At 41.5% G+C, this 26,857-nt stretch overlaps 1 protein-coding gene across 1 annotated transcript in view; it reads left to right on the top strand.

Annotated features, from left to right (window-relative positions):
* Positions 1-26,857, top strand: part of man1a1 (mannosidase, alpha, class 1A, member 1) — a 557,208-nt gene that overhangs the window by 176,187 nt on the left and 354,164 nt on the right. The window contains exon 2 of the mRNA XM_038799696.1: positions 24,224-24,320. Within this exon, the coding sequence (XP_038655624.1) occupies positions 24,224-24,320 (97 nt within the window). The remainder of the gene's footprint in view (positions 1-24,223; positions 24,321-26,857) is intronic.

Raw genomic sequence — 26,857 nt, 5'->3', positions numbered from 1 at the left:
ACGCTGCTGTTTGGTGGGTATGCAACAGGTAATGGCAAGAAGTTGCTCTGTAAATTGGACAATAAATGGGTCAAGAGCTATCTTGGCTAGCGTACCAAGGGGATGCCGAAGGTTATTGAGATGCTAGTTGTTTGATAATCCAATGAATCATTCAACAGTACTTTTTTTGCACCGCAGTTTATTTGCTGCTGTATCTGGTTCAATACCATGGCTGCTGAGAGAGGTAGTGAAATTAATTTGTACCACCTGCTTTCATTCTATTCTCAAATGTTAATGTGTGTAGCCGTGTGATTTATTCCAGGTACCTTTGTGATTTATTAACATGCACTAAACTGTTAGTATATGCTTTGCCTGAACATTATGCTGTGGTATTAATTTGCAACTAAAATCCAAAAAGCATTAATGGGTATTTGATTAGTTTTCCCTTATTACAAGTTTAATTATGGGATGGATTCTGGTCAGATCTTTGGGCCATTGTGTTCCAGAAATAACATGACGTCACTCTCCTTTGACAGTACATCAGTGATTGCAAAGACTTGCTTGTAATTGCAAACACAGCTTTTAAATCACTGATTTCCTGTGACTCTGATTTCCCTTTGACTGCAACAGTACTTCAGATAAAAACACATAGAGATGGCTGAAATTTCAGAATAAACCAAAATTAATGAAGGAATGTAAAGGATTTAAATTGGCATGGGAGAGGGGAATTTGAAGAAATTGAACAAAACCTGCACAGGTTGTGTTTAGCATATGAAGCAAGATTGGTATTAACTGGTCTATGTAATGTTTGCCTTGACTGATTTGCAGAGAATTTATGCTAACATTGCTAGACAGAAGCCTTATAATTCAAATTCAAATTATGGTTGAAGATTGCTTTCAGGGATTGAAGAGTAATCCCTCTGCTCCAAAACAACTATCATTACCTTGATGACACAAAGATGGGAAAGTAAGTTGTGAAGAGGCATAAGGAATCTGAAAACTGACCTAGGTCAAGTGAGTTGGAAAAAAATTGGCGGATGGAGTATAATATGGGAAAATGTGAACGTGTCCAGTTTGATGGGAAGAATAGAAAAACAGCGCGTTGTTTAAATGGAGACAGATTGTCAAAGGATTGACAGAGGTATCTGGGTGTCCTGCTACATGAATTGAAAAAAGGTAATATGCAGGGACAGCAAATGGAATGTTGTTTTTTGTTGTAAGGCGATCGGAATATAAAGTACGGCTGTATTGCTACACTTGTGCAGAGTGCTGGTGAGACCACATCCTTATTGTTTATTTTTTTTATGGAAGGTGGGTGTCGCTGGCAAGGCCATCATTTATTGCTGATCCCAAATTGCCATTGAACTGGCAGGATGATTTCAGAGGCAGTTAAGAGTCAAGCACATTGCTGTGGACCAGATTGATTAAGCATGGTAGATTTCCTTCCCAAGGTGCCAGTAGTGAACAGATGGGTTTTCAACCACACACCATAATAGTTGCCATGGTCACCATTACTGAGATTAGCTTCCTATTCCAGATTTATTAATTTAATTTAAATTCCACAAGCTGCCATGGTGAGATTTGAACCCATGACCCCAGAGCATCAGCCTAGGCCTCTGGATTACTAGTCCAATGACATTACCACTGAGCCACCATTTTCCCTTCTGGACCACTGTAGTACAGTTTTTCATCTCACGATTTAAGAAAGGACATAACTGCATTAAAAACCGTTCAGAGAAGGTTCACTCGGCTGATACGTGGGATAGTGTGCGAGAGTAGTGGGAGAATTATCTTAGCATGAGAGGTTGGACACGCTGGGCCTGTAGCTATTGCAGTTTAGAAGATTGAGAGGTGATCTTGTTGTTGAAACATGCAACATCCTGAGGGGACTTGTCAGGTTGGATGTTGAATGGATGTTTCTCCTTGTGGGAGACACCAGAACTAGGGACGACAGCTTAATATTAAGGGACCTCCCATTTAAGATGCAGATCAGAAGGATTTCTTCTATCAGAAGGTCGTGAATCTTAGGGACTTTTTTCCCTGGAGAATGGTGGGGGGGAGGATCATTGAATAATTTTAGAGTAGGTAGCTAGATTCTTGACCAAAAAGAGAGTTAACAAAGGTTATTCGGGGTATGTGGAATGCAGATTTGAGATCATATAGAATGGCAGAGCAGGCTCGAGTGGGCTTAATGGCCTATGCCTTCCAGTTTACATGTTCATACGCACCTTGGAAGATCTACCATGTAGAGTCATACCTACTTTTAAAAAATTTAGAAACCCAATTATTTACTTTTTCCAATCAAGGGCCAAGCCACCTACCCTGCACACCTTTGGATTGTGGGGATGAGACTCACCCAGACATGGAGATTTTGAAAACTCCACATTGACAGTGACCCGGTGCTGGGATTGGACCCCTGTCTTTGGCGGCGTGACGCAGCAATGCTAACCACTGGGCCACTGTGCCGGTCCAGGTAGAGTTATACCTGACCGTTTAGTCAGATCAGAAGTCAACGTGTGAAATGGAAATGTTGGTGCGTTTATTTTGGTAATACGTTTAGCTATTCTTAATGTTGAGTTGGAACAAAACCGATAGGAATGTATTTAGACTTGCCTTCTTCATACTTCATTTTTCTTTTGGTACTGATGGTGGAAAGAGAAACTGCTCCCTCATCTGTGATGGGGAAAAAGGTCATGGGATGTAAGACTACCACGCGACTTGCAGTTGAAACACTAGAATAAAATTGAGATTGACAAGCTGATTATAATTTATATTAGGTATTTCGTGAGTTATAAGTCATTGAAGATGCCAATGTATATTCCTCTGGCATGCCTTACTGCCTTGTGATGTACCAGAATGGCAGTCAATGGATGCTATCGAAATCTTGAAATCAATGAAGTTGATAACAAGTGCTTCTGATACTCTAGGTTCTGGTCCATGATGCCCCTGTGTGACAAATACAGGCTTTTGGGTGTGTTGGATTTAAGGTTAAAAGCACGGGTTGGGGGCAGCATGGTGGCGCAGTGGATAGCACTGCTGCCTCACAGCACCAAGTTTCCAGGTTTGATCCGGGCACTGGGTCACTGTCCCACAAGGGGGAAGCTGAAACAAACCAGTTAAACAGCCAGATATGTTCTAGAGTTTGCACATTCTCTCCGTGTTTGCGTGGGTTTCGTCCCCACAACCTAAAGATGTGCAGGCTAGGTGGATTGGCCATGCTAAATTGCCCCTTAATTGGAAAAAATGAATTGGGTACTCGGAATTTATATAACAAAAGCACGGTTTGGAGTGTGTTTGATTGCAGTCGTCATGTTTTCAAAAGAATCCTATTTTACCAGACCAGAAAGGTTTTGGAAGCCAGAGGTGAAATTGACCAGAGTTTGGGCTAATGCATCTTTGTTTGACTAGGGAAGTAGCTGGGGAGTTGGTGTTTTCAGCCTCTAGAGAGTTAATTGATTTCAGGTTGGGGAGATGATGTTCGTGCTAGGTGGAGCTAAGGTATTCAGACATTTTGAGAAAGCTTTGCGTTTTTGATATGGCTACCTTTAGACTAAAAGTCTTTTGCTCTCATGGTAGGATAGGTAAAACAGATTAATAGTATTTAAAGCTGCGCAGATTTGGCTGAGGACAAGGGGGAAGCTGAAACAAACCAGTTAAACAGCCAGATATGTTCTAGAAAGCAAGTATTACTTTGTGCCTTTGGGATGTCGGATGGATTAAAAGCGGTAAGTTTTATTTTGCTTTGTTGTGCAATTGGGAATAAAGATAGTAATTAAGGGTATTGTATTTACTGATTTGAGTAGCATTGTTTAAGGGGCAATTGTAAGCTATGGGTGTGATTATTATATTAATAATAATGTTTTGTTTTAAAATACCGAATCTCTATTTCTTCATGCAATCACTCCAGTAGCGATGTATTCTTTCGCAGTCATACAAAATGAACTAAAATATTGGGGTTTCAGTCCAGCATCCCAACCACTGTTGGAGTCTGGTCTGAGATAATACCTGAGCATAAAGATCTGCTGTCAGCATGATTAGCTACCCCAGAAACTTTCTTGTTCCTTACAAAGGGTGTACTGTCTACCTTTGTTGGGGGTCACCCTGCTGAAGATCATGCCAGATATCGGCAGCAGTATCCTTCAGTTTTTGCAGTCACTGACGTTCCCTTTCTTTGGTATCTTGTCGTTTATTCCTTTTCTCTGGTCATCCAGATCTTGTTAAACTGACCCATGAGCTCTGTTGTGATCACATTCCCCTAGGAAACAACGTTTCCAGGGTGACTAATGTAGAAACCCATGTCCAAACAAGAATTGGCAAAGCAGCATCGGCCATCTGGGCATCTAACATCATCAGCAGAACCATAAAGCTGCGACTCTACATGTCCATAGTACTATTAACCACAATCTATGCCAACAAGACATGGAAAAGAACAGCAAACGTGTCACATAAATTGAATAATTTTCTCCAGCGTTATCTACATGATATTCTGGGCATCACCAGTGAGGAAGTGCTGCAGACAATTGGTAGGAGATGCTTGCCAGACATTGTAACGGAGAGATGACTGAGCCTGGCAGGGCATTTATTTCGCCTCCCAGATGTACGCCTCATCAGAGTTGCACTGGAATGCACACCACCAGACAGAAGAAAAAAACTGGGCTGGCCAAAGAAGACCTGACAAAGTACGTTCAAGGAAGCCCTGCAAGACCAGGACACAACTAGCAGTGGAGCGGGTGAGATCAAGATGGACAATGCAGCAGCGATGTGCTGCTGGTCACTGTCTTGGAGGAACCAAGTTTAAAGAAGTTTTAAGTGCGACTCATAGTCTTCGGTCAGTCTGGTGCCTGTTAACTGTAGTCTCCAGTGCAGAAAAAGAGTAATTGAGAGTACAAGAGAGCCAAGATTAAGAAAATATAATGTGTTACAGTCCTCTTATTTCGGCTGGGTTAACTTAAGTATGGGAACAAAGAAATGGTGAATTATGTGAGTTGCGTGTAACATATGTGAGATGCACGATGATTTTGCTGTAGAATGTTAATCATCCTGCAACACTTAATAGCAGACATATAAACCAGTTCTAAATCTGAATTAGTTCACATTCTAATTCTTTGTTTTCATATATTTTCATAAAGCAAGCTGATAAAATGCATACAAAGTTTGGCCTCAAATTACTTTTTGGCAACTGAATTGAATACTTGAATTACAAATGAGGGTTTGTAAGTTTGTTAATCAGATTGTATACAATGAAGAAAATAATCTGCATTTTCCCATTGACCAGTGTTAGTAATTTTAACTTGGGATATTGATCTGAAATATAGTCCATTCTGCCAGTATTTACTGCTGTCTTTATATTCGACATACACTATATAGACTTTTTAATAATCGCATTAATCACATTTAATAAAAGCAAATGTTTCTGCAGCATATGCATCAAGTATTTCTGATTTATACGACTTGATTTAAAAACTCAGACGGTGGTGACATAGTGGTAATGTAAGTGGACGAGTAATCCAAAGGCACATGCTAATGCCCTGGGCACATAGTTTCAATCCACATCACAACAGCTGGTAGAAGTTAAATATAATTAATGAGCAAAAATAAAATCCAGAATTGAAAGGTAGTCTCAGTGATGGTGCCATAATCCTAGCCCTGATTGTTGACGAAATCCATCCTGTTCCTTCATGGCCATAGGGAAGGAAATCTGCCATCATTATCAGGTCTGGCCTACTTATGGTTCCAGATCTACAGCAATGTGGATACCTCTTAACTGCCCTCTGAAATGGTCTAACAAACCATTCAATTGTACCAAACTGCAAAAGAAAGTCAAAAAGGAATAAAAATGGGGAGACTCTTTGGCATCAACCTAGGCACAGGAAATGACAGTGGCTCACGCTACCCTGTCGACCTTGCAAAGTCTCCCTTACTAACTTCTGGAGGCTTGTACCAGTAAGGTTCAGAGATTCGAGGTATAAAACACTTCCAATTTTAAAAAAAATTAAGGGCCAAATTGTTAATTTCTATCAGTAGGGTCCTCGTATCACTTGACTGCCAAAGTATGAACAACGAGTATTTATCATTCAAGTAGAATTTGTTGAGCAACATTCTATATATACTTAACGAAAAGCAATGAAGACAACATAGAGGTTTGCTAATCTCTCAAGATCCCAGGAACTTGACTTTGTCAGTGCAGACAATGTCAAGTTCCTGGGATCTTGAGAAATTAGCAAACCTCTAGTTGTCTTCATTGCTTCTCGTTTTTATCCCCCAGCCCCCCATTCCTCATTTATTTGGAGATGCCCCAAATTATTTGGAGATGCCCTCCTATTGGCTATAAAATGAAAAACATCTTGTGTCACTCACCCTTTGCAGCCCGAGAAGTTTATATTCCCTCAGAAACCATGCACATTTCCTTCCAGCTGCAGAGAAGCCATAAGTAAATTGACATTCTCTTGTCAACGTAGCTTAATCCAAATCCCACACGAAAGCAATTAAAATCAACACTTATTATCATGAATGAAATGAAAATCGCTTATTGTCATGGGTAGGCTTCAATGAAGTTACTGTGAAAAGCCCCTAGTCGCCACATTCCGGCGCCTGTTCGGGGAGGCTGGTATGGGAATCGAACCGTGCTGCTGGCCTGCCGTGGTTTGCTTTAAAAGCCAGCGAATTAGCCCAGTGTGCTAAACAACCCCAGAGATTAAAGGTTTCTTCTCTGGTACAGATCAATTAAAGCAATACATGGTTTGTTTAAATATAGTGTCATTTTTAGTTCACAAATTCACAAAAGCTTTCAGCTACACCTTCCAACCTAAAAATAAACACCTAATTGTATTTTGGTCATTAGGACTGCTTCAGCTGAAGACTCCAAGGAGCTCTGTCGGAAAATGATAAAACAATTTTGTTTCTTAACAAACAACTACTTTCCTGTTCCCCAACTACCTTGACTGTTAATTGTCCAAAAGAAAGTTAAAACTGAACCATTTAATTTTAAACTGCGGTTACAGAATAAAATCCATAGATTTTACAGATTACAGAAATTAGTGGAATCATCGAAATCTTACTGTTCCCACCTCAAGGAAGAATTTGAACAATTCTGATTTCTTGCTTAACCTATATTTGGTGTAACTCTAACCATTCAAAATTGGTAGTTTAGAGGGCTGCACGGTGGTGCCGTGGTTAGCACTGCTGCCTCACGGCGCCAAGGTCCCAGGTTTGATCCCGGCTCTAGGTCACTGTCTCTGTGGAGTCTTCACATTCTCCCCGTGTTTGTGTGGGTTTCGCCCCACAACCCAAAGATGTGCAGATAGGTGGATTCGCCACGCTGTATTGTCCCTCAATTGGAAAAAATGAATTGGGTACACTAAATTTATTTTTAAAAATTGAAAGTGTAGTTGAAAACGTTCCCTACTTTCCAATAAAATCAAAACATCACGTTAACCTTAAATCAGACCTCGTCATGCCAAAATCAGGACAATACGAAAAGTTTACAAACTCAATTAGATTAACCAAGCCTTTAATTTTGGAATCTAGTACAAAACCCCTTAATTATAGAAATTTTACAACAAATTAAATAAGTACTCAAATCCTTGGGAACTTGTCATTTACTTTTAACGATAATATTCCTTCTAAGCTCTTCAAAATCTCTCCCTAGGTTTTCAATAGGTTTCCTCTCTCTTCCCACTGTTCACAACAGTACGATTGTCATGGCCTCCTTAGCTCCTGTTTTGTCCTTCGAAACTGCAGCATACCTTGAATTACGGCTACAGATGTACTTTTAATGAAGCAACGTGGGCAATAAGTATGATGAATAGTTCTGCGTTTCTAATCTATTCGGAGTTCAAAAAGTCATTTTTGAGAAGTCCAGCATCCTTCAAGCTGAATGCAACAAATAAATACCTGTAATGTTTATGCAATATTAAATCATTATTTATGAAACACATGTTGCAGATTTTTTTGATGGGTGTGGGGTTGGGCGTTGTGAATGTTTGTGGGTGTTAAATGTCAGTTGGTGCCATTTACCTGAGGCATGGGACCTCAGCAATTTTCTTCGCCCAACACATCTGGACATTTAACTTTTAGTTGTTTAATTACTGTTCATTTATATTGATTCAGCTGGAAGTAGTGAATCCAAAGAAGCCTTACAAGATCAGGGGTTAAATAGTATTCCTAACTGAGCCTCTAATGCTTCTTGTTACTAAACAAGCAATTACGTTTACAGAAAGTTTATGAAGTCTTTAGGTTGCGACCAAACTTGATGTGGTTTCTCATTACAGAAGGAAGTCATTCACTTGTTCCCTGTGGATTATGAAATGAAAATGAAATGAAAATCGCTTATTGTCACGAGTAGGCCTCAATGAAGTTACTGTGAAAAGCCCCTAGTCGCCACATTCCGGCGCCTGTTCGGGGAGGCTGGTACGGGAATTGAACCGTGCTGCTGGCCTGCCTTGGTCTGCTTTAGAAGCCAACGATTTAGCCCAGTGTGCTAAACCAGCGTCTAGTTAAAGAGGGCAGAGGAGTTTAAATGTATCGAGCAAGATGTACGGCATAGATTGAACCAAAATATACTGAAAGCAATTGTACAATCAGCCAATTATTACAGAAATGATAGCGAAAATTTGCTGGTTTTATTAGGAGAGATTGATGTTTTTGGAGAATAACGTTTGAACCACAAGTTTACTGAGCTTCATGGTTTACACTCTTCAGGCACAGTGGTGGTCTCTGTCAATATAAAAGGGGATGTAAGTGAACCACAAACTACCTGAAACTTTGTTAATATTAATGGCTTTTAACGTGATTCTTTTAAGTTGTTTTACTTAATTGCCTTGGAGATCCACAGTAAAACCGGAGGGAGTTTGCATTTGTGGGAAATATAAAGGGCAGGTTGTTGTTATATTTGAGATTATAGAGCATTGTACGGTTCGGAAAGTCCATTCACATTATTTACATCAATATTTAATAGAGCTTTCAATCCTGTGAGTGATGTAACCCTTGTGTAAATGGACAGTACATTGTAAAAATGGGAATTTATCTAGGATTTGAACTCCAGCTTCAAGGTTCATGTAAGAACACAGAAGCTTTTCATTTTCAAAGCCCACTGTCAAATATCCTATTTGGTGATATCTGTAATGTGTTGGATGATCTAAGAGTTGATTTTGAAGATCTATTCTTGGCGTTTCTGAAAGAATAATGTTTTTTTTCTTTAGATGGTATGTTATTGGGAGGCTTCTTCAACATGGGCTCTTTCCCATTTTGAATAATTAGCGAACCAGTGCATCTTCTCTCTCTCTCTCTCTCTCTCTCTCTTTCCCCCCCCCCCCCCCCCCCCCCCCCCCCCCCCAATCCCCATGAGGAAGTCTTACTTTTTTTTTAAAGAGGGAAATTACACAGATCTTAGGCGGGATCCTCCCAGCCCGGGGCCGGACCGGAGAATCCCCGCAACTGGGCCATGCCGCCCCCGACGCCGGCACGCGATTTTGGCGCTGTATGCGGCCGGGCTGCCGTAAGGGGCCGGGTCGCTGTACGCGGCTGGGCCACCTATTCTCCGGCCCGAATGGGCCGAGCGGACGCTCTAAAAAGGCAGAGTCCCGCCAGAGCTGTCCCCTGGTCGCAGCTGGCGGGAACTCTGCGCGCAAGATCGGGGGGCGGCCTGTGGGAGGGCGGGAGGAGGGCTCCGACCCCGGGGTGGGGCCTCCAACCCTGGGATGGGGCCTCCAACCCTGGGATGGGGCCTGGCCTGCGATCGGGGACCACGATCGGCGGGCCAGCCACTCGCTCCCCGGGCCTATTTTCTTCCACGCTGGCCCCTGAACTCCTGCACCATGTTGCGTTGGGGCTGGCGCATTGAGGGAGGACATCGTGCAGGCGTGGATCCCACAGCGCACAGTTCGCGCTGGGATGGGGCGCTGGAGTGGCGTGAACTGCTCCAGCGCCGTGCTGGCCCTCTGTTGGGGTCAGAATCGGTACTCGCAGTGGCCCGTTCACGCCATCATGAAACACGACGGCGTTTCCGATGGTGTGGACATCTGCTGCCGAATGGGAGAATCCCGCCCTGATTTGAAGGTACAAAAGGCATATTTACTCGAGGTTGAGCCACATCACTACCAAGTCTTTTTTGGCTACCACATTCAGTCAGAACACTCCCTCTGAATTGAGACAAAGAGCACTTTAGTTTCCCTTAAATAGATTGTATTTGTGGCACACAAAAGATTCAATTGTTCTTCTTTATGGTTTTGGACTTGGTATGCAATAGAAGTCTTTGTCTGGTTCTTATAAAAAATCAAAGACCATGCATTTATATTATTAATTACTTAACTATGTCATGCGAGTGTCCCTGTAAGAAAGGTTTTTGTCTTATAACATGGCTTCAGTGATGTCATTGTGTGGGTGTAGCCGGGCTGTGGCTCTCAGAGTTTTTTTTAAATTTCACTTTCACAGTTGGCTGCTGTGGACACAGACAGAGAGCAGAAGTTTTTTGTGGCCTGCCTCTCTCTCTCCATTTTAAAAGCTGTTTCCTGACTGCTTGGTAACTGAAAAGAGATAATTGCTTTCTGGAAGGAATTCAAATCTACTGTTTGAAAAAAGGAACAGAGTATGAATAACAAGTCTGAAGGACAGTGAGAATGCTGTGTGTTGGGACAAGCTTTTGAAAAGGGGTTTCTATTTTTACTTCGATTTTGTTATTGAATTGGAACAGTTAAAGGGGAATTCATTAAGGGTTATTCATTGATTACTGTAGATGTGCGGGATCATTATGTTTGCAGTTGATACAAATTCTTGCTTTGTGTGTTTATACCAATGTTAACTAAATTCTTAGAATAAAGCTTGTTTTTTAAAAATTAAAAGTGCCTAAGAAGTCTGTTGAATAACACCTGAAAGGCAGGCTCTTGTGCTCATCTTAGCCAAATTCAACATAAAGATTGTAGGTCAGGTGAACTCCATAATATACTTCGGAGTTGTTAAACTCTGGCCCATAACATATGGTATATGCAAACATACAGGCCTGTTGTTAAAAAATTGCAAATAAAATAAAAAGGGGAATTGATAAGGGCAACTGTCAGAATTGGAGTTTTGATGTGCGAATTAGCATACCAGTAAACAAAGTAAGCATTTACCTATGTGATGAGGGGGAAACAATGGGGTGTAGAAGAGGGACCTTCAAAGTAAAGAAATAGGGAATTGGCACTAATATGTGAAAAGGCTGGGCCCATAGGGTGAGCAACATCACAGGGAAAGAATGATATATACATGTACACAATAATCTGGGAAAGGAACACAGTAGAGAAAGCTACCATCAAGCCACGCCAAGCTGCAGAAATCAGTTCCCTGAATACAAGTTATTGCTAAACGGGCAGCCGGTTAAAATCTAAGATGGTTTTCCCAAATGTGGACAAATAACCTGTATGTGATAATTATCTCCTGCATTCAGCTATTAGAGTTAGATAATATTGGATGATGTTTGGGAACAAGAGTTGTCTGAATTCTGAAAATCTCGGTAGTTGGGAACGAAGGGGGGATTTCATGTATAGTCTTGTGTGTTTTTCCTTTTAAGTTAATAAATATTATTTGTTAATTGATCACAAAATGACTGGATTGTTCCTCCCTGGTTTGCAAATCTTTTCTCAGTATACCAAATTGAAAATATACATCACTAAGAACCAGTGTTGTAAGATATCCTTTTGGGTTTTGGGATATGCTCACATTTAACATCAGCGGGGTTCTTAACACTTCTGTCACGCTTGTAATGTGTCACTGCCTGGCAGTACAGAAGTCAAGTCAATTGTAACTTATTTTAGTATTTCATATGCCTGGCAGAATAATTCATATTTGGCTAGTCAGCCTTTCCATCTCACTCCAACTTGTTGCTTGGTCTACTTATGTTTTTTGTAACATGAAGTTCTTTGAAATGTCTTGCAGGTCGAGTGCATTTTATAAATTGCAATTTGTTTTTCGTTTTAAATAGTTGAGAAATCAACTATTTTCTAAAATCTGTTTTCAGGCAGGCACACCTGCCACAAAATCTTAAATTCAGTGCTCATGGACATAACTGTTGAATCATAATCACAGAAAAATGCAGTGCAGGAAAGGTCTTTGGGCCCATCGAGTCTGCACCGCTGCATGAAAGGCATCTGATCTGCCAATCCTAATCCCATATGCCAGCACTTGGCCCATAGCCTCGAATGTTCTGACCAAGTGCTCTTCCAGGTACTTTTTAAAGGATGTGAGGCTATCACCCTCCCAGGCAGTGTGTTCCAGACTTGTCACCACCCTCTGGATAAAAGAGTTTTCTCATATGAGCCTCCCCCTGAGCCTCCTACCCCTCGCCTTGAACATGTGTCCTCTTGTAACTGACCCCTTCAACTAAGGGGAACAGCTGTTCCCTATCCACCCTGTCCATGTCCCTCATAATCTTATATGCTTCGATCAAATCGTCCCTCAGTCTTCGCTGCTCCGGTGAAAACAGCCCAAGTCTATCCAAACTCTCTTCATAATTCAAATGTTTCATCCCAGACAATAGCCTGACGAATAGCTGTCCATTCCCCCCCCCCCCCCTCCCCCAGTGTAATCACATCCTTCCTATAATATGGCAACCAGAGCTGCACACAGTACTTCAGCTTTGGCCTCACAAAAGTTCTATACAACTCCAAAATAACTTCCTTGCTTATGCAATTTATGCCTGGATTGATAAAGGCAAGTGTACCATATGCCTTTTTCACTACCCTATTAACCTGCTCTTCTGCCTTCAGAGATCTATAGACAAACACGCCATGGTCCCTTTATTCCTCGGGACTTCCCAGTGTCATGCTATTCATTGAATACTTCCTTGTCGAATTGCTCCTTCCAAAGTGTAATACTTCACACTTTTCAGGATTAAATCCCATCCGCCACTTTCCTGCCCATTTGACCATCCCGTCTACATGTTCTTGTAACCCAAGACTCAGCCTCACTGTTAACCATCCAGCCTATCTTTATTTCATCCGCAAACTTACTGATCCTACCCCCCACATAGTGATCTAAGTCATTTATATAAACGACGAATAATGGAGGCCCAGCACAGATCCCTGTGGTACACCACCGGACACTGGCTTCCAGACACTTCCAGATCTGTCATCACCCTCCTTTTCCTACAGCTCAGCCAGCTTTGAATCCACCTTATCAAGTTCCCCTGTATCCCATGTGCATTTGCCGCCTTTACAGTCTCCAATGTAGGACCTTGTCAAATGCTGTAATCTATGTAAACAACATCAGCTGCACTACTGTGATCTTCCGGCCACAGTCCGCTGAAAAAGCAACTTGTTGCAGCGAGCCGGTGAAAGCTGGGAGACCCCTCTCGGGATCTACCCGGCTCGCAATGCCTCGTGAGATTCGACGCAATCTCGCGAGTTGTTGCAAATGGAATTCCGCCCACAATGGGCAGGATCAGCTTTTGGCAAATCTGCATATTAGAGCGGGGCAGTAAGCTTTACTTTAATGTGCAAATTCCCGAGGTAACTGAGGCTTTTGGATTCAATCCCTTTGCCTCGGGGATCAGATGGAACGGCACTCGGGTCTCCAAGGGGACTGGAGGCCCCCAGCTGCATGTTGTTTGGAGAGAGTGGTGCCCTGGCACTGCTGTTGCCCCCTGCGCACCTTGGCAGTGCCAGCCTGGCACCCTTCATGTCAGAATGGCGGTGCCAGCCTGGAACAGCCAAGGTGCCCAAGTAGCGCTGCTAGGGTGCCAAGCTGGAATTATTTGCATGCGCGCGATTGGGCCGGGGTTGCTCATCGTGGGTGTTAGGGGTGTTGCGGGGGACCCTTCCATGTTCTGTTCGGGTTGGGGGGAGGTTGAGGAACATTTTTGTGGGTCTCGGCGATCGGGACGCCATTTACAAATTATGTCCCAATCTCTCGCTACAACAGGGAGTTCCGGCGAACGAAGGTCCCCATTGTATCAAATGGAGCTTTGAGCGACCTCAGCTGCGCTTCCCCATTCAACCCCCTTATTCAACACGAGTCGTGTTGAGTGCCGGGAAACACGCGGCTAATTGCGCTCGCTCAGGTACTTTGTTCCCTTTTGGGAAGATTGAGCCTTGAGTCATGTGCTCCAAAAATTCAATTAAATTTGTTAGGCATGACCTCCCTCTGAAAAAGCCATGCTGACTATTCCTGATCAAATCTCCATGTGGAGATAGATTCTTTCCATCAGAATTTTCTCCATTAATTTCCCCACCACTGACAGGAGATCCACTGGCCTGTAGTTTCCAGGCTTATCCCTCCAGATTTTCTTAAATAGTAGGATCACATTCATGGTTTTCCAGTCCTCTGGCACCTCTTCCCCTGGCCAGAGAAGAATAAAAAATTTGGATCAGGGCCCCTGCACTCTCCTCCCTTGCCTCCCACAGAAACCTGAGACACAATTCATTACGACCTGGAGATTTCTCCACTTTTAACCCTGCCAACACCTCCAGTACCTTGTCCCCTCCCTATGACAACTTGCTCAATAACCTCAGTCTCTCTCCCAGAGTTCCATATCTGCCTCCTCATTCTCTTGGGTGAAGACAGATGTAAAATATTCATTTAACACACGACCAATGTCCTTTGGCTCCATCCACAGATTCCCCCCATGGTCCATATTCAGAAACAATTTCCAAATTCAGAAATACGAAAACATTTAATTGTGCATTTTATTTTCCTTTGTGTTAAAAGCGATGAAATATTGGGTGTGCTTGCAGATTAAGTAATATCATGCTCATGTGACCCGTGCCGCAAATTATTGGCAAGACTACTAAGTTTTGAAATTCACATGACAAAATTAAATTTGCTAAAACACAGGATTTAAAAAAAGGAATCCTGGAATCCAGTGTAATAAAAAAAACAATCTGATTGAAGTCACAGTACACCAGACCCTGGTCATAGGGCTACATTAAGAATACATTCTTAAATAATGGGACCACATTCGTCATTCCCCAGTCCTCCGGCACCTCTCCCGTGCCAGAGAAGAATTAAAAATTTGACGAAGATCTTAAGAAACTCCAGAGAGTCGTGAACACAAACCTGCCTCCCATCCATTGACTCTATCTACACTTCCGACTGCCTTGGGAAAGCGGACAGTATAATCAAAGACCTCTCCCACCCGGCTTACTCACAAAAATCTGGAACACGCACAAACAGACTCAAAAACAGCTTCCCCGCTGTTACCGGCGGATCTTATGGACTGATCTGATCTCTTCACACATCTTCTCGACTGAGTAGTACTACACACCTGTATGCTTCACCCGCTGACTGTGTCTATGTATTTAATATTGTATATTAGGTTTGCCCTATGTATTTTTTTCATGTATGGAATGATCTGTCGGGCCTGTACGTAAAACAATGCTTTGCACTGTACCTCGGTACACTTACAATAAGCAAATCCAAATCCATTTGACTTGGTTTTTTAAAAACAAATGTTCAGCTTTTATGGATCTGTTGATGAGCTTTTTCCAGTTTTCTGCACACTGTATGCTGTACAGCCGACAGACTAGGGCTGATTGCTTTAGTTGCGGGTGCAATCATAGGTAGCAGAAATGAAAGTACAGTGTGATAATCCATCCCCCATCAAAAAACGTCAGTTAAATAGATGCCAAATAACAAGATTACTATTCTTTGGCCTGCACATGTTTTCTCTTTTTAGGTTCTCACTTGCTGTGATCTCTTCTTCTTCCACTTTCAGATTGATGGGATAGGGTGGTGCTTGCATATGAAAATGAAAATCGCTTATTGTCACGAGTAGGCTTCAATGAAGTTACTGTGACAAGCCCCTAGTCGCCACATTCCGGCGCCTGTCCGGGGAGGCTGGTACGGGAATCGAACCGTGCTGCTGGCCTGCTTGGTCTGCTTTAAAAGCCAGTGATTTAGCCGAGTGAGCTAAACCAGCTAATTGGCTAATTTTGGATGCAATCAACAGACGTGATGCAGCTGATACTAACAGCCACTGTAGACTTGATTTCAGTGGGTGGACCTATTTTAAATTTTATGTGTAGTGGTTAAGATAAAGAAAGACTTGTATATTGACGTGACTTAATTATAGGGCTTTATTTTTAAGGAAATGGCCTGCAGTATTTATTTAACAGCTAAATCATTACCTTCTTGACTGGTACTTATCTTAAGGCATAATTTTTGCAACAAGCTTTAATTCCCATGGCCAAACTTCTATGGTTTGAGATAATGAGGAATAATTTACAGTTTTTCCTTTGAGTGATTTACATAATTGATCCATAAGTAAATCATTTAGAAGTGTTAAATTAAGTAGAGCGCGATAAGTTTCCTTGATGCAAGAATTGTGCAGTCTTCCCTATTGAAAATAGCTAATGTGGTATGACGGAGTCCTTTTTTATGACTTTAGTTCAGTGACAGGCATTGATATCTCTCTTCCTATTTTTCAAGTTTTCCAAAAAATATCCAAAGTTGCAGTTTTGATGCGACACTGTTGCCTTTTTAGAAACTGACTGTGTTGGAAATGATACCCATCAAATGTGAGTATACGCAGGTGTCCAGGAGTACTCCTTAGAGCAGGGGTGGGCAAACTTTTCCGTGCAAGGGCCACATTCAGAAATTCACAATTTTAAAGGGCCGCATAGTATATTAAGTAAAATAATTACTTCACCCGGTTATAATTCTGGGCGCCTCATATAGAACATAGAACAGTACAGCACAGAACAGGCCCTTCGGCCCTCGATGTTGTGCCGAGCAATGATCACCCTACTCTCGTCAACGTATCCACCCTATACCAGTAAGTAACCCAACAGCCCCCCCATTAACCTTTAAAAAAAATTTAAAAATTTAAAAAAATTTAAAAAAAATTTTTTTTATGACTTGATCTTGGTGGGCGCATAAAGACGGCCCGCGGGCCGTAGTTTGCCCACCCCTGCCTTAGAGTTTGCATTTTAACTTAACCGCAACAATTTCTCGTCATTGGCCAATAAGTTTATTTTATGAAGGAGCACGCTGTCAGACATATCAGTTCATTGAAAAATAAATTCACAACAGACCAGACCACAGCTAAACCTTTGGCTATCATGGCAACATGTGTATGTTGTATGTGAATTAAAATATGCAATTCATGCACAAAACAAATATTTCTGAACTTTTCTCTTGTACCCCTTTTAATTTAGCAGGAGCATAGGAGTAGGCCACTTGGCTCCTTGAGCTTCTTTTCCATTCAACTACTAGATCATGGCTGATCATCATCTCAACGCTATTTTCCTTCACCATCCACATATCCCTTTATAATTCTAATATCTAGTAATCTACCAATCTCTGCCTTGAATATACCGAGGCACTGAGCTTCCGTGGCCCTTCAGAGAATCCCAAAGGTTTACAACCCTCTGAATGAAGCCATTCCTCCTCATCTCCGTCCCAAATTGTCGACCTCTTGTCCTGAGAGTATGTCCCTTGGTCCTAGAGTGCTTAGCCAGGAGAAACATCCTTCCTGCATCTACCCCATCAAACCTGTCAAAAATCTTGTATGCTTCAATGAGATCACCTCTCATTCTTCTAATCTTTAGAGAATAAAGACCCAGTTTCGTCATTCTCTCCTCACAGGACAATTCCGTCATCCCAGGAATCGGTCTGACGAACCTTTGCACTCCCTCCATGGCCTGTACATCCTTCCTTACGCAATACTCAGTGTGGTCTCAAGGTTCTAAACAACCACAGCAAGACTTCTTACTTAAATCCTCCTGCAGTAAAGGTCACCATATCATTTACCTTCCTAGTTGTTTGTTGCAGCTTCATTTTTGACATTGAGTGACTTATGAACATGGCCGCCCAGGTCCTTTCGAACATCAACACTTCATAATTTCTCACCATTTAAGAAATACTCTGCACTTGAGTTGTTCCTACCATTTTTCCACATCATATTTCATCTGCCATGTTCTTGCCCACTCACTAACCTGTCTAAATCCCCTTGAAACCTCATTACACCTTCTTCACAACTCACATTTCCACTAGCTTTTGTGTCTTTGGCAAATTTAGAAATATTGACACACAAAGTGGTGGGAACATAGAACATACAGTGCAGAAGAAGGCCATTCGGCCTCGACCTCGGCATTTTCTGCACCGACCCACTTAAGCCCTCACTTCCACCCTATCCCCGTAAACCAATAACCCCTCTTAACCTTTTTGGACACTAACGACAATTTAGCATGGCCAATCCACCTAACCTGCACCTCTTTGGACTGTGGGAGGAAACCGGAGCACCCGGAGGAAATCCACGCAGACACGGGGAGAACGTGCAGACTCCACACAGACAGTGACCCAGCGGGGAATCGAACCTGGGACCCTGGCGCTGTGAAGCCACAGTGCTAACCACTTGTGCTACTGTGCTACCCACAAGAAGGAATTTGGTAAATAGTTGTACTCTGGTATTTTTACTTGGGTAGAAATTAGTTGCTCTGTCCATGTGGTGTACAGAGTTTTTTTTTTTGTTGCGTTAGTGAACCACAGTGTTCACTCAATTTCCGACTCCTGTTGTGCTCTTCAGGATTTCAGAAATTGGTATTATTACTATTCTGTGCAAGTCTGAGTGGTTTTGATTTTGAAATTCATTTGGGTCTTGTCCTACTTGCACGACATAATCTATCTTCCTCTCAAAAGCCCAGATCTGGGTTGAATGCTTCTATTTACAGAACAATACTTCAAATAACTTGCTTGTAACTTACTTACTTGTATTTTAACGCAATTAAACTACTGTTAACTTTAAAAAATTAAATTAATGGATGAATTATCAAGATCTGATCATCATGTTCACTGATTGAACTGTTTGCTGTTTAGAGGGATTTATGTGATTTTCCATAGAATTCCATATCAGTATCGCTCATAGCAATAGGATGGGTCAAGAGAAGCTTTAATAGACAGTATGCCGAAGCAAATTAGCGATTTTGTGAGCGAATGACTTAATTACTAGTCAGGATGTTTAAGTGCAATATTTATTCCCATTTGAGTTTGTTTTTAAATACCTTAAGCAAGAAAACGGTGCGTATGACTTGTTTTGTCACTTGAACGTCTAAAAAGCTCTCCTGCTACCATCTTAATTTGCAGGCATGAACTGGTCTTTTTAAATTGGCTTCTGCATTATTTCTGATGTAAACTCCATTGCTTCTGTGTTGTTCATTTAGCAGAGTTGCTTTTGTTCTATATTGGTGGCAGAACATTTTAGTTGGTGTGTGGGCAAATCCACAGCTTGATGAAGCCACTTCCAACTTCCCAGTTCAGTCTTGCAACCGTTCTCAAGTCCGCAAATTTAATCTGTCTGCCTGCGTCCCTTTAATTGATTAGCTAAGAAAACCCCCTCTAAGCAATCAGGGTCTTGCCAACATTTGGATGTTGCACTGTTTTCTCAAGTGCTGGCGGGTGACTCAATCCAATCTTTCACTTTACTACATCGGAAATATTTATTCAAAGATGGTAATTTTTTGATATTTCTAGGAATAGCATTCTCTTTCATTCTGTTACGGCTCAAGGAACTTTGGCTCAGAGTTGCCGAGCTGGAGATACCTGCGATACATTAGGGAGGTTACCTGGATACTTTGTACCAGGAGTGGGTCACACCTCTGTAGACAGGATCTTCTGATTAGGTCAGTGGTCAGGGACAGGAGTGTGTAACTGCAAGTGAGGCAAAGAAGGGGACTTGGAGTGCAGGAGCCTCAACTGTTGCAATTGTCCAATATATTTGAGGTTCACTCAGCTTGTTTGGATTCGAGTGGGGGCTCCAGGATGGATGACCTGATTGACTATGGCACTCGCACAGGAAGGCTTTTGAATAGGGGGGAGTAAGAAAGAATGTAATGGTAGTAAGAGCGATATGCTGAGGGGATTGATGCTGTTCTCTGCAGCAAAGCGCGGGAGTCCAGGCGTCTCTGTTTCCTGCCAAGTGCCAGGGTTCAGGACATCTGCTCAGGGCTGGTGAGGAACTTGCAGTGGGAGGATCCAGTAGAGGGAGAGGATCCAGTCGTCACAGCCTATGTTGGTGCCAATGACACAGGTAAAACAGGAAAAAGGTTTTGCATAGTCAGTATGACAAGCTGGGCACAAAATTTGAAATGCAGACCCTCAAAGATAGTAATCTCTGGATTATTACCTGAGCCACGTACAAATTGGCGTAGGGCACATAAAATTAGGGAGATGAATTTGTGGCTCAAAGATTGGTGTGGGAGAAGATGGTTCTGGAATAACGTTGGGACGGTTTGCACGTGAACCGTGCTGGTACTGGTGTTCTAGCAAGCAAGCTGCATAACTACGGAAGTAGAGAGGGCTTTAAACTAAATAATGGGGGCAAGGGATCAGTAGAGAAACAATGAGACAAAGTTTTTAATGTGCAAAATGATGAGCCGACAGTGAGAGAATAAGGAACAGAGTACAAATCTAAGAGTAAATCAGCAGATAATGCTACATAATGAAAGGTCAAAACTGAAGGTTCTGCATCTGAATGTATGTAGCATTCCTAACAAAATATATGAATTAGCAGCACAATTTTTAAAAATATAAATTTAGAGTACCCAATTATTTTTTTTCCAATTAAGGGGCAATTTAGTGTGGCCAATCCACCTACCCTGCACATCTTTGGGTTGTGGGGGCGAAACCCACGCAAACACAGGGAGAATGTGCAAACTCGACATGGGCAATGACCCAGAGCCGGGATTGAACCTGAGACCTCGGCATCCTGAGGCTATAGGGCTAACTCACTGCGCCACCGTGCTGTCCCCCGCAGCACAAATATAAATAAAATGGTATTTTAATCTAAGCCTTCCTTGACTGGAATAGTCAGATAGGCAAATTCCTGCATGAGGAATTCATAGAATGTTTTTGGGATAGTTTCTTAGAATAGCACATTCTGTCGGCAACCAGAGAGCAGGTTGTACCGGACCTGGTATATTGCAATGTGCTCGATTTAATTAATGACCTTGTAGTGCAGATGCCCATAGGTAGCAGTGATTATAATATGATTTGTGTTTTACATTTGAGGGAGAGAAGAGTGTGCCTAAGATTAGTATTTTAAACTTGTATAAAGATCATTATGAGGGCATGAAAGCACAGCTAGCTAAAGTGAATTGACAAATTAGGTTACGGAATCGGCTAGTAGTGATGTAGTAGCAGACATTTAAGGGGATATTTCAGAATACACAGAATAGATACATTCCAACAAGAAAGTAAAATTCCAAGGGGAGAACCCACTAACCCTGGTCAATAGAAAAAGTATTAAACGTTAAGAAAAAGCATTAATTGCACAACGTTCGATATAAAGGCAGAATATAAAAACAAGATTGATGAGGAAAGAAAAACTAAGAGTACAAGAGAAAGCTAGCTGGAAATATTAAGACAGATTTGAAGAATATAGATATTTTAACAAGAAATGGTCTGATTGAAAGCAGGTCTGGGGAATTAATGGTAAAGGAAGGAGATGGCAGAGGAACTAAACAAGCATTTTGCATCGGTCTTTACTATAGAGGCAGCAAGGTAGCACAGTGAGTAGCACTGTTGGTTCATAGCTCCAGGGTCCCAGGTTTTATTCCCGGCTTGGGTGACTGTCCGTGTGGAATCTGCTCATTCTTCCTGTGTCTGTGTGGGTTTCCTCCGGGTGCTCTGGTTTCCTCCCATACGTTGCAAAGACATGCTGCTAGGTAATTTGGACATTCTGAATTCTCCCTCTGTGTCCCCGAATAGGCGATGGAATGTGGCGATTAGGAGCTTTTCACAGTAACTTCATTGCAGTGTTAATGTATGCCTAATGGTGACGATAAAAATTATTAAATTAAAAGGATACAAAGAACATTCCAGAAATAGCTTTAAGTCAGGAAATGGAAGGGAGGGAAGAACTGATTAAGGATCTTGACGCTGGCTCATTGAGTAGCAACCCTAATTGATCCATCGCGTTTTTCATCTTCCTCTGCAGCGTGCCTGCTGAGGGTTAATCTTGCCAACCTTACTGTTCAACTGACCCCTGCCACTGCTGACCCTGGGGACTCTGCCACTGTCTCAGCTCTCTCCACCCTTCTATCTACACAAGTGACAAGAAATAGTAGCAGATGTTTACTATACGTCACTTTGAGATTCTCCTACCGTTCAATACAGTCGTTGCTGATCTTGGGCTTCAACTCCACTTCCCTGCCAGTTCCCCATATCCCTTGATTCTGTTGATTTCAGCCTTCAATGTATTCAATGATGGAGTATCCACAGCCCTCTGGGTAGAGAATTCCAGAACTCACAACCCTTCAAGTGAAGTCATTTCTCTTCATCTCGGTCCAAAATGATCAGCCTAATAGCCGGAGACTGTGCCTCTACGTTTAAATTCCCTGACAAGCAGATACAATCTCTCTGTCCACCCTATCAAGCCCCTTCGGAATCTTGTATGCTTCAATGGGATCACATCTCATTCTTCTAAACTCCAGAGAAAATAGGCAAAATTTGCTCAGCCTCTCAGACCTGGACAACTCCCTCATTCCAGGAACTAATTTAGTGAACTTTTGCTGCACCGCTTCAAATGCTAGTATATAATTTCTTAAAGTGGAGACCAAATCTGCACACTACTCCAGATGTGATCTCAATACAGCTCTGTACAAATTCTTCATTCCTGTACTCCAATCCCCTTGCAATAAAGGCCAACATGGCATTTGCCTTCCGAAACTCTTGCTATACCTGCATTTAACTTTTTGTGTTGCTTGTATGAGCGTTCCCAAGTATTTTTGAGCATTCATACTTAAGTTTTTCATTTGTATTCACCATTTCTAATATTCCTTTAACCAAATTGAACAACTTCATCTCAAGAGTTTTCCCCTCTGCTCAGCCTGCTGTGTTTTCCAGTATTTTCTGTTTTTGTAAACTTTCCCTTGTCTTTCATGACCTATCTGGATCCTTTGACATAGTTGGCCACACTATCCTTCTCCAGTGCTATTCAACCAGGTAAGACTGCACTCACCTGGTTGAATTCTCATCTTACTGATTGTAGCCAGAGATTCATTTGCAATGACTTTGTGTTCCATTCCTACCCTGTTACCATGACCTCCAAGAATCTCTCAATGGCTCCTTTCATACCCCTGTGAAGCACCTTGGAATATTTTATTATATGAAAGTGCTACAAAAATAAACATTTTTGAGGCTCTCCCCTCCCACCCAATCACACATCTTATGTCATTTTCCCTTAATCCAGCTTTATTTTATTAAGCCATACCTAGAAGGAAGGACGTCTCATTACAACTTGCATTGCATTTTGTCTTTGGTATTCTTGTGAAAATTCCATAATTGCTCCTTGCTCTGACATTTGTATCTGTCTTTGCCACAACTGGCACACCGTGGTGCCAACAGAATACAGAACCAGATATTTGTAATGCATCCAGTTATCAAGAAAATTTTGACACAATCTCTCCGTCTCTCTGGTGATCCCCACCACTAAGAATCACAGAATTGTTGTGGTGCAGAAGGAGGCCATTTGGCCCATCGTGCCTGCACTGGCTTCCCAAACAAGCATCATGATCCGGCATCATTCCCCTGCCTTTTCCCTGTACCCTTGCACATTGTTTCTATTCAAATTCAAGTAATCATCTAATGCCCGCTTGAAATGCCCCGATTAAACCTGCCTCAATCACACTTCCAGGACAAGTTGCAATTTTGGGATTGCCATCAGATCCAAATTTCCCACTGAATCTCGTGTCATCATAAATTGGACATTCTTCTGTTATTTCATTTTGCTTGTCAATATCCGAGAAATATATATCTCCTTTTTTATGGGAGAAGGATTTTAGCGGATCAAGGAATGGGCATTGGTACCTTCTTGTTGTGTTCGAGGTGGACAATTGCCAGCTTATTTGCATTAGAGAACAAATAGAAAAAGCTGTGTTTTAATTATCTGAATTTATTATTGCTTCAAATGTCCTATCTCGTAGTCTGATATTCACTTTTTCCTTTGCGTTTACCATGCAGTTTAAAGTTGGTGAGAACTCATTTCAGCTTTTTTTTTTAAACTGCATATAGTAGATGTTTCTTTAATTTAAAAATGGGGAAAAACTGCAAGTTAACTATGTTAAGAATTATTCAATTTCTAGAGCTAGAAATCTAGTTTTTATCCTTTTCTGAGAGTAATGTTTCTTAATGTTCATCTAAACATGCTTTGATTTATTGTGTGGAGAAAAAAATTATTGGAACAGAAATTTCAGTGGATGGTTCTTTGTTTTGTATGATAATTTGGTTGAAACCTGTTTGCACTGGAATTTATCAGGCATTCCATTATGTTTTGTAGATGATGAAACATGCTTGGGAAAATTACAAACGTTACGCATGGGGATCAAATGAATTGAAGCCTTTATCTAAAAGACACCATTCTAGTAGTCTATTTGGTAAGTATTTTACAGTACTACTTAATATGGGGTTCTGAAAGCTGTACAGAGTTTATACATTTTTTACCTGTATAAAAAAGATGCATTTGACAAAAAATTATTAATTGCAAGTTGATGGGGTTGAAAAACACCTCAAACAATGTTTATTCTGCATAAACAGTGCAGGAATGACCTCATTAGATCTGTTTCCATGGATTTGCATAATGCAATTACGCAGTGTGGCTTGAGTGTTTAAGCATTCTGTTCTGGCATTTGCGCAATATCTACTGTAAAAGGCTGAATAGGTGGCAGCCAATACAACAGCAGCAGCATTAATGCACATTTAAATCTTGGTATAAACACATTACATTTCAGAGAGAAGAAACATATGTTCTCTTACTATAGCACTTTTTGCAAACCGTGATACGGTTTTAAGTACCCAAATATTTTCTGCCTTTACACATTAATATTCCTTCATCGTACTGGTGCATTATGCTATATTTGTGTTTTTAATACATCAAAACCTATGCATATCACAGTGCATTTCAACAATATATTGTTATTTCTGTTAACTAACACATAACAGAATTGTTTAAAGGATGTTTTGTACATGCATTTTGCAAATATCTGGATGTGATTAAAAAATTACAGCGATGTTTTAAAGATCGGCTGGAACCATTAATCACATGTGGGCTAACTGGGAGTGTCGTGAAAAGGACCTTTCACAACCTTGGGACATTTCAAAGCATTTATCAGCCAATGAAATACTTTTTGAAGTATCATCGCTGTTCTATTGTGCAAACATGGGGACCAATCTCTGCTAATAACAATGTGATAATAACTAGATAATTTGTTTCTGTGGTGTTGACTGAGGGATAAGTATAGGCCCGGATGTCATTGAAAAATCACGCTGCTCTTCAAGTAGTATCCTGGGATTATTTATGTCTACCTGAGAGGGCATACAGCCTGGTTTAACCCCTCACCTGAATGCCAGTACCTCGAATACTGCAGCAAAGCCTTAGCACTGCACTGAATTGTCAGCTTTGATTTTTGTGTTCAAGTCCTGAAATGGATCCTGAACCTCGACCTTCGAGGCAGGAGTGCCACTGATTCTGTAGCTAAATTATGTTGATCACTTTTCATAACTTTTATTGGACCATCTTACCTTTCGCTAATGTCATAATGCAATGTTTTTCCATTCACTGCTGAGTATTTACCACACCTAATCCACACCACATGCAAGGAAGTGACTGGTTTCAGTGAACTCAAGCCTGTCATTTCCATATCCCCAAAAGCTCCAGAAATTGCTGGCTAAATTGTGTTTTCATAATTCATCCTTATTCATTCAACTATGCATACATTTAGCAAATAGACTTAATGTACTGGGGAAAATAATCTCCATGGACACTGACATCGTTAGATTTTTCATTTGGGTTTTTGGGATTTCAAATTTTGTCATCTGCCGTCATGGGATTCAAACCCGGGTTCCTGGAGCATTAATCTGGGTCTGTGGATTACTAGTCCAGTGAAAGTACCATTATGCCACTGCCTCCTTGCAAGATTCTCAGTTCCTCCTTCTGCAAAATATTTGTGTGTTCCAAACATGTGTTTGTTTTTGACTTGTATTTAAGTGGGTGGGACCCTTGATTCTGCAGCTTAATGCTGGGGCCTTGCGCTAGTTAGTTTGCGAGGTTTTATCCTTGTACATGGTTTGCCCATTTTAAAATTCTGGTGTGGACTGCTGATGCCTTTGAGCTTATTGTGTCTACAATGTGCATTATGAATCATTTATCAATATGAAAGCAAAATACTGCTGAAAATCAGGAAGAAAAACAGAAAATGCTGTACATCCTCCGGTCATGTTGCCTCTGTGGAGGAAGGAACACGTTTCACATTTTGATGTAGTTTCATACTTTGATTTTTCTTTTTTTGCTGTTTAAGCCAGCAACCAGTTTCAGAATTTCTTTGGAATGGCTCAGTTGGTGCCACACCAACTGACTTGTTCTTTGTCAGGTTGTGTCTTACATGATCAACTTTTAGCAATAGTACCTTACAGGGATTATGAGAATCACTCAAAAGAAAAGCTTAACCACCAGAATGTACAGATTTGATTTACCCCTGTGCTGCCTCAGTTTAAGATCTCCAAAAAGGTACAGAAAGTAAACTGCGATCATCCAACACCTTGCTGGGTTCTTCTGACAAGAGACATGGCCAGAGGTCTAATAAAGACCTGCCCTGTGTAAGCTTCTTTCAGTTGCATGCTCATCATTGCTTGCAAGTTCCTCCAGTGTTGATCATTAGGGCACAACCCATACTCCAGGGGTGACTTTTGGATTTTGTAGAGCGATGCTGATTCCTGTATGGTACCTAGCGGCCATTAAGTTATTGTATTTTCATGTAGTATATAGAATGGGGATTTGTGAGTTGTATTTAGCAACAGCTTCAACCAACAGATGAACAGCTTAACCAATGCTTTGACTTCCCTTTATTAATGGATATAATTGCCTTTTGAACTCATCTGAGACCTCGTTTCTGTCAATTGGAAAAAGCTCAATCGT

This window comes from Scyliorhinus canicula, chromosome 6, assembly GCF_902713615.1.
Source record: "Scyliorhinus canicula chromosome 6, sScyCan1.1, whole genome shotgun sequence".
Taxonomy (NCBI): domain Eukaryota; kingdom Metazoa; phylum Chordata; class Chondrichthyes; order Carcharhiniformes; family Scyliorhinidae; genus Scyliorhinus; species Scyliorhinus canicula.
Note: the sequence above shows the minus strand (reverse complement) of the source record. Positions and strands in the feature narration are given on the sequence as shown.